The following is a 9,027-nucleotide window of genomic DNA, read 5'->3' as shown; positions in this document are numbered from 1 at the left end:
CATAGGGAAACAATACTAGTCTATATACATCTTTTTTTTAATCAAATGGGATTTTTTTTTCAGAAACAAACCCAAGGATTTAACTATGGGTTATCTATTATGAAACTGAAGGTTCAGGAAGGGCTATGAAATCAAAAGTTATAATAAAAAATCTGAATCTACAGTACACCAAAACATCAAAGCGCACAAATCAATCTCATTAAAATTAGTGGTATCATAAGTACTTGAGTAGTCTAAAAGGTGAAAGCTTTACATTTCTTTAAATATTAAACATGTTATTAATCATTCCACCCAAACCAGGATCCCTTCAGTCTGATCACAGCACATAAATGAAGCTATTCCATTTCTTTGACTCTTTTCCAATTCCTTTATTTTCCCCAGGATGGGGAGGAATCCCAAATTCAAAAAGGGTTCCAATTTCGGGGGGAGGGGAGTTTTATTTACAAACTCTAATGCGATCGGCAAAAATTGAGGTAGTCATTTAAGAACTAGGCTTTCTTCCTTTCACACGTCCAGGTTCCCCCGAAGAGAGAAAAGTGGGAAAACAAAGGTCTCAACGAGACTAGGCAAAATTTCAAGAAATTATGCGTCATGGGCCCCCACCCCAAGGAGCCGGGCTGGGCCCCTTGTCTTTCCCCGTCCTACCTCGGTGGGGCTTGACAACGCTTGACCATCCAGCCAAAGCAGCTGGTAAAAACACTGAAAAATCTGCAGCGGCCGACTCCGGCCATCCTGCGCCGAGGAAGAGGAGAGGCAGCCGGCGGCCTCAGCGCGCAGGATTTAAAAGATCCCGGCCAATGAAACGAAAAAAGACAAGGCCCAGGGAATCAAGACGGGGGCGGGGAAGGGGAAGGGGGTAACAATCAACTCCATGATATTCTTAACACCAGCAAAAGCTGACAACAAAGGAGCGCGGAGCGCAAAAAAAACCGTCCTCCGACCAAGGCCGTGCCAAGAGGACTGAAGCCTCCTCAGTGGTTGGGGTCAACGAAAAAGCAGTACACTGACGTCACACTCCCCTTGTGAAGCCCTAAGCCTCTGATTGGATGGCTATGTAGCTCCGCCCTACCCCCCCCGCCCAACGAGGAAGAGGGAGAAAAGAATGTTCCCTAAGGGGAGGTGGGGGAAGGGGACTTCAACTGAGCCAGGAGCTTGAGCTTCTGTTGAGAAAACAAACCTTAGCTAGGCAGAACAGAGATTTCCTACTTCCACTCCTTCTGCTGTCATAATCGATTATTTCCCAGTTTCCCCTTTCTTTCGCCTCATATCCCAAAAGTGTACTTTTTCTTTCCAAAGTTGTAAAAATAAAGAATGCTTCTCTCCTAGCCCTGGCTCTTCCTTGTCCAGTGATTTCATTGATCTCTGGGCAATTAGGCTGTGTCTGCACATGCTAAAAGAATTGGGGGATGAGGCAACCTTCTTTAGAAGTCAAAAGAACAATAATAACTACACCAAAAAAGAAAAAAATCAATGAGATGTTCAATATTATAGAATTAAACAGCACACAGATACATCAAATAGAACATTTTCATGAATTGCTTAGGGGAGGATGTAGATATAAATCTCTGAAGTTCAAGACCAGCTTTGGGAAAAAATTAAGTGAAAATTTTTATTATCTCTCTGCCTTTATGGTACTTCTTTCATTCCTCACTAACTCTTCCTCAAACCAAGGCATCATGGGCACCCCAACTCAGGATCCTGCTTTTCCTGGGCTGGTAGACTCAAGCTATCATCCATTACTCTCCTGTACTCCTCCACTACATCTAAATTGAATGACTTGATGTTTCTGAAAAATGCCTCTCCTTTGCACCATCTCAACTCATGATACTTCCTCCTTCTAGAATGACCTCAGTCCCCTATTTCTGCCTTTCAAAATCCCAATGAATTCTTCAAGGTCTAGATCAAGTGCTCATCATATGGACTTCTATAGCATCTTGTTCATACCATTCATGTGACATTTATCATATACTATCTTTTATTGTAATTATTTGCTCATACAACTTTCCTCCTTTACTAAGGGGGTAAGCTCTTTGAGGACAGAGATAGTGTATTATGATTCATTTTTGTATCTTCATCAGTTCCTACCCCTAGACTTACATGTCAAAGTATATTTGTTAAATGAAAATACCAGAACAATAGAACTTCAGTCAGAATTAATCTAACTCTATCTTGAGCAAGAATCTCCTTTATAACATTGCTGGGCAAAGAGTCTTTAATAATTAGAGATAGCCAGAAGCTAAATGAGCTGCCTTCTCACATGGCTCTGAGGTGGTGACCTTTTGATCTCTTTGGAGATATTTTAAAAAGGGCTGGATGGCCACTTGTCAGATATGTGGTAGTGGGGGTTTCTTTTCAGAATTCCTTGGACTAATGGGGCTAAGATGCTTTTCAGTTCTCATATTCTCTCATTCTTTGAGTCAACCAGGCTCTGCTTGAAGACTTCTAGTGATGGAAAAGTCACCCCCTCTAAGAACAAATATTCTAATATACTCTACATGTAGTTTAACCAAGGTAAGGTATGGTAGGGCCATCACCTCTTTCATTAGGAACAGTACATTACTGTTAATGAAGTCTAGTATACCATTAGTTTTCTGTGGTTGGACACACATTGTTGAGTTTTTAATTGGCTAAAATTCTCAACTCTTTTCAGAAACTATGCAATACCTACAATTTTAACATTAATTCCAACTACTGTATTAAAGTCAGTACTCTGTTCCTTCCTCATTCTATTACTTTTATTGACTAGGAAGTTAGAAGGAAAACATCTTTCAAGTCAGGCACAATAGTCAAGAATAATGGTAAGTCAGGTGGCAGCTAAGTGGCTCAGTGGGTAGAGCACCGGCCCTGGAGTCAGGAGGACCTCAGTTCAAATCTGGCCTCAAACACTTAACACTTACTAGCTGTGTGACCCTGGGCAAGTCACTTAATCCCAATTGCCTCAACAAAAAACAAACAAACAAACAAAAAGAAACTTAAAAAAAAGAATAACAGTAAGTCAGTCTATTAACAAGATTGAAAGGAGAATGGGATTTATATGTAGAAAAAATGTTATAGCTGCTCTTTTTGTGGTAATAAAGAACTAGACAATGAAGGTGTGGCCATCATTTGGAGAATGGCTGAACAATAAATGGAATCTGATTGTGTTTAAGAAATTATGAAATGGATAGTTTCAGAGAAATCTGGGAAGACTTGTATCAACTAATGTAGAATGAAATGAACAGAACCATAAAAACAATTTATACCATAACATTATAAAAATGAACAATTTTGAAAGACTTGAGAACTCTGATCAGCAAAATAATGAATCGTGCTTCTAGACTGATGATGATTATTTTGTTTGAATAAGTATATTTTTCACAAGAGTTTTCTTTCATTAATGTGTGGGTGATGGAGTAGGTAGAAGGAAGAGAAAATAAATGATTTTAAACTGAAAGCTTATTTTTTTTTTAGTGAGGCAATTGGGGTTAAGTGACTTGCCCAGGGTCACACAGCTAGTAAATGTTAAGTGTCTGAGGCCGGATTTGAACTCCTGACTCCAGGGCCAGTGCTCTATCCACTGCGCCACCTAGCTGCCCAAGCTTATTTTTTTTTAATAAAAAGGAAAATAATTTAGGCAGTCTTGAACCACAGAATTTAAAAGCCAGCAAGATCTTACTAGTGTTGCTGAGATTAATTACAATAGCACCACTGATTAATTTTTTTAAACACTGATATCCTGTTTCATCTATTCTACAAAACAAGTAAATATATTAACTCTTTAAAATAAATATATAAGTAAATAAATGTTATTACACACAGGATTAATGAGAATAATGGGCACTTCAGGCAGGAGGTATATAAACTCCTAGTAGGCTAATAGGAATAATATTTTGGGGGAGTTTGAAATCTTATAGTATATGTCTTTGCCTATACTGTCATGTGTTTTAACAATTCATCAAAACTGATGTTTTTATTTTGTCTCCTCCTTAACTAGATACTGAAAATGTTGATGATTTCCTTATCTGGTCTTTTCCCTTTTTTCTTCCCTAAATGTTCTACTGCATTGTAGGTAAGAACTGAAGCAGTAATTCAGTAGCTTAAAACTCCACTTTTGGATGAAAGTTTTAGTACTTTTTTGACTTATGCAATCTAGAATGTCGATTAATCGGAAATTTCAGTTTATTTGCCAGTAATAAAGTCAACAAGTTAGCATATCTACAGGGACCGTTTTGTGCAAAATATAGACCTCTTCCTAAGTTCAATTTCAAAGTCCGTAGAAAGGATTAAATAAGTGCACTAATACAATATTGAATATCAGGTCAACCTATTTTATTTCTATGAACACCTTTACAATTACAGGCTCCTGAGAGTATTCACCGAAACCAACTTCTGCGGATTACTGCACTTTCCTGCCCTTCACCACCTTATAGACTTTTCTTTCTTAGCTCTGACATGAACTGAGTCTGGTGATTTCCCAGCAGTAGCTTTCGGCAAATTTTTCCTGCTGAAATGTTTCCAGTGTTCCGTTTACTTTTTAAAACTCCACTTTACAGTTATCCCTTCATATAACCAAACATGAGATATATGTGAAGATTAAAAAAAAATAATAAAGTGAACAGGCTGCTTTGACCTGGTTGCAAGAGAAGGAAAGTTACCCGGGTTCTGTTTACTAGACTCACTTTCCCCACCCCTTTCCCACCCCCACAAACTGAAAAGCTTCCTGGAAAATGTCCCGTTTCTGGGATGGATCCTGTCCCACTGTTATCACTTTCCCCAGCAGGGGCTAGGGAACTGGGAGCTGGCAACCTCTTCCCTCCCTCTTGCATACCGATGCTGTGTGCTGCGGCTCAAAGTCAATAGAGAAGAAGCTGGAGCAGCAGCAGAAATAGCTGAAGCCGCAGCAGCACAGACAAGGCAGTCGGTCCACACCATCGCGCAGTCTTCGGTCCTCGGCCTTCCCACAATGAAGATCCGGGGAGGGCGCTGCGTCGCTTTCATTCTGAGTCTCTTTTTCATGATTCAGATCTCAGAAGCAGAAAACTGTGAGTTTTGTGTTGATACACAGCCGTTCCTCACCCCTCTCCTTCCAACCCTCCCTGCAATTTTGCCAAGTTTCAGTGCTGTTTCTTGGTCGTTTGGATTTTCTTTTCCCTGGGTCTTTTCACTTAGCCCTGTCTCCCTCACCTCTCTCCAAGGAGTCTATACAACCAGAACTACTAAGTAGATAGGGAGCAACTGTGCATTCACCTAAAAGGATGTGTAGTAGACGAGTAGTGGGGGGTCGGGTAAGGTAAATATTTGCAAGCTTGTGACAATAATTTACTGCCTCCTTGCCTTCTTTTGAAACAAGTCCAAGGGATACTGGGACTATTTAATAATAATGAAGTGAGTACATACTTTTTGCTTTGTCACATCCCCCTTCCCTTCACCTATCTCCCAATTTAGAAACTGAAGTTCCCCGTCAGGGCAGGGGTGTATGTAATTAAACTCGGAATCCGGGAAAGCCAAACCTCATTCTCCACTCCTCCCCCCACGGCTCACCCTGCCCCCACCGGTATCCATCCCCAAACATCACTCTCTTTCCCCTGCCTTCCTACCTAGCTAGCCTTGTGCAATATCTGTACTTCGAACTTCTATTGACTCACATTGCCACACTAACTGAAGTAGGATGACAGCTTGTTCTTCAGTAGGTTCCTGTTCCAAGCTAACCTCAAGATCAAAAGAAGGCGTGTTAAAAATTGTTACCTGGATCACTTGGTACCACACATTTTAACACTAGGTGTATTTAAAAGTGTTAATTTGCTTCCTTGACCAGCTGTTCACGGTATCTTTCCATACATTCGTACCTTGAAGTGTCTCCTATTGTCTTCTATGGTATGCAAAATACGTGTCTTGGAAGAATAGAACCTTTCCACACCTGGCAGATTTAATTTGGTTTCTAAAGTCATGTTATTACTATCTGAAGGTTGCCTGAGGTGAATTATCTTAAAGCTGATTACTTATGTGATGTTTTCTAATTAAGTAGGATCATAACTAGCAATATTGTCCCTCAAAGTTTTTTCTCTACATTAGGGATGGCAGGAGACATAAACATTGGTCTCTAAAATAGCTTTTGAGGCTTTTGGTAACCAAAAGGAAAATATTCCAAATTTAGTAAACCCAAATTGGGAATTAAGGAGGTTAACTATGAATTGGTACAAAACGATATTAATTTTGCATAAATCAGGATTGTTATAAATATTTTTAAAATCTAAGTGCTGAAAGTTGATGCAGTTTCTAAGAACCAAAATGGGAAAACTTCAACCCAAAATGCCTAGTTTATAAGATTCTTGACTTTAATTTTTAACAATCTAGATGAAGTTTGCATAAGTCAATAGGGATTTGGGGAATTTCCCTGATAAATATTTTTGCTTTACAGAGGAAAAAAGTGACAAAAGTCCCTTGCCTTTCTCAGATATTACCTACCTTCACATTATTATGGAAATTTACCTAGACTCTTTTTCAAGAGAGTAATTGACCCTGAATATTAGTAGATAAAAGTGTTTATAGTTATTGGAATGACCAACCTTTTCTTTAACTATTGTCTCATTTCCCTCCTAATTCTCATGCTGGGTTCTAAGTCAAAATCAAAAGGATATCAAATTAATCAAAAGGATATCAGATATCCAAAGAAAGAGAAAAGGACCGATTTGTACAAAAATATTATATTGGAAATATAAGGGATGCCCATCAATTGGGGAATGGCCAAACAAGCTGTGATATATGATTGTAATGGAATATTATTTTGCTATAAGAAATTACAAACGGGATAATTTCAGAAAAACCTGGAAAGACGTGAACTGATATATAGTGAAGTGAAAAGAACCAGGAGAACATTGCATACAGTAATAGCAATATCTTTGGATGAAGAATTGTGAAAGACTTAGCAATTTTCAGCAATACAATGATCCAAGACAGTCCCAAAGGACTAATGATGAAATATGCTATCTCCAGAGTGTGGGGACCAATTTTTAATTGGGGAGTGCTAGCTAAGCGGCTCGCTGCAATATTGGGGCAAGGAAGAAGACCGACAGCCTCCCTCAAAACAGAACAAGATTTATTTTAACAAGAACGAACTTAAAAAAAAAAACAAACCACAAACAGGATCAGTAGGATCAAGGGAAAGGAAATAAAATGGGGAAAGGGAAATTATAATACCTGAAAAAATACCACCGCCCAGGAATCAGCTGAAAATACACAGCAGAACACCTGTCACTTTCCAGCTTCCACCTAGAATGCCCAATTCTCCTCCCCCAAACCTAGGAACACCCCACACAGCCCCAGCCAATGGGATGGCCGCTCTGACAGTCACATGACTGCCCTCACTAGGCTTCCAATCATTATAATTTTGCCAGGCCCATGTAGGCCTGTGCCAGTGGTGATGAAGTGAGGTGCCAGAGCCCTCAGTCCACCAGTAGGTGGAGCACTGTGCAGTTTGCAGAAGCCCAGGCCAGTGTGCCGAGGCATAAAAACTTCAAATAACAATTAATTCTTTACAAGAGAAAGAACTGATATTGATGGAACACAGACTGAAGCATGCTATTTTTCACTTTCTTTCATTTTTTTCTTTTGTTCAAGTCTTCTTATACAAAATGACTAATATGGAAATGTTTTACATAATTGCATCTGTATAACCTATATCTTATTGCTTACCACTTCAGGGAAGGAGGAGGGATAGAATTTGGAACTCAAAACTAAATTTAAATGTTTATTAAAAAATAAACAAAGGGGCAGCTAGGTGGCGCAGTGGATAAAGCACCAGCCCTGGATTCAGGAGGACCTGAGTTCAAATCCAGCTTCAGACACTTAACACTTACTAGCTGTGTGACCCTGGGCAAGTCACTTAACCCCAATTGCCTCACCAAAAAAACAAACCAAAAAAGAAAAATAAACAAAAAAAGAAAAATCAAAAGGGTATGTTCTGCTCTTTCCTCATAATTTAATTGAAATGCATAGCTTCATTCACTAATTAGTCTCTGCTCTAGTTGGAACCCTGGACCTGAAATCAGGAAGACTTGAGTTCAAATCCAGCTTCAAATACTTAAATAGTGACCATGGGCAAGTCGCTTAATCCTCTCTCCTTCATTTTTCTTAACTGTAAAATGAGGGTAAAAATAACACCCACCTCACAGTGTTGTTGTGCAGATCAAATGAAATAATATTGGTAAAGTGCTTAACACAGCTCCTGGCACATAATAGGCACTTCCCTTCTCTGTCCTATAAACTTTCTCTCCCTCTCTCTTCTTAAAACCCTGATCTCTTAGGTTCAGACAAATGTCAAACAGCATATATGTCAAAGTGCATAAATGTCAAACAGTATAACAAACAATAGAAAAATGTTTAATCTCTCCTAACACTCCTAAAATCATAGCCAGATTTACCTCTAACCATCAACTGCAACTAAGGACTTTTCCTGAACTCTGGAAATATAAGTCCAATACTTTAATTTAGCTCTTTCCAGACCAAGTAAAGCCTGTGAAGAATTCTCTTCAGGATGCCTTCACCAGAGGCTAAACTCAGTTCTCTCAGCAAATGTCTCTTGAATCTTTCTCACATATTATAGTTAATTCCTTTGGTCTCCAAGGAAGTTCTAGGAGTTCTCTTTCTCTCATAGTCCTCTCCAATCATGACAGCAATAGTATCGAAAATTACAATGAAATTTCCTCTCTCCCATGATTTTATACTCTCTTTAAAATGTTCCTGTTCTTTTGGAAATTTGTGTGTGTGTGAGGCAACTGGGGTTAAGTGACTTGCCCAGGGTCACACAGCTAGTGTCAAGTGTCTGAAGGCAGATTTGAACTCAGGTCCTTCTGACTCTAGGGCCAGTGCTCTATCCACTTCGCCACCTAGCTGCCCCTGGAAATTTTAATTACACACACACATGCACATACGCACACATTTCTGAGTGGGTATAAACCATTCTAGAACATCCTACCCTTTCCCCCTCTCCTGTTGCCTTTTTCTGCCTTAAACTTTTCATGTTAATTTCATTTTACCCTTATTTTCTCT

The 9,027-nt window shown here is 39.3% G+C and overlaps 1 protein-coding gene across 1 annotated transcript in view; it reads left to right on the top strand.

Moving 5' to 3' along the window:
* Nucleotides 1-4,720: 4,720 nt before the first annotated feature.
* PROS1 (protein S) overlaps nt 4,721-9,027 on the top strand; it is a 97,389-nt gene continuing 93,082 nt past the window's right edge. Inside the window, exon 1 of the mRNA XM_043997012.1 lies at nt 4,721-5,021. Within this exon, the coding sequence (XP_043852947.1) occupies nt 4,943-5,021 (79 nt within the window). The 5' untranslated portion in view covers nt 4,721-4,942. The remainder of the gene's footprint in view (nt 5,022-9,027) is intronic.

This window comes from Dromiciops gliroides, chromosome 3, assembly GCF_019393635.1.
Source record: "Dromiciops gliroides isolate mDroGli1 chromosome 3, mDroGli1.pri, whole genome shotgun sequence".
Classification (NCBI taxonomy): Eukaryota; Metazoa; Chordata; class Mammalia; order Microbiotheria; family Microbiotheriidae; genus Dromiciops; species Dromiciops gliroides.
Note: the sequence above shows the minus strand (reverse complement) of the source record. Positions and strands in the feature narration are given on the sequence as shown.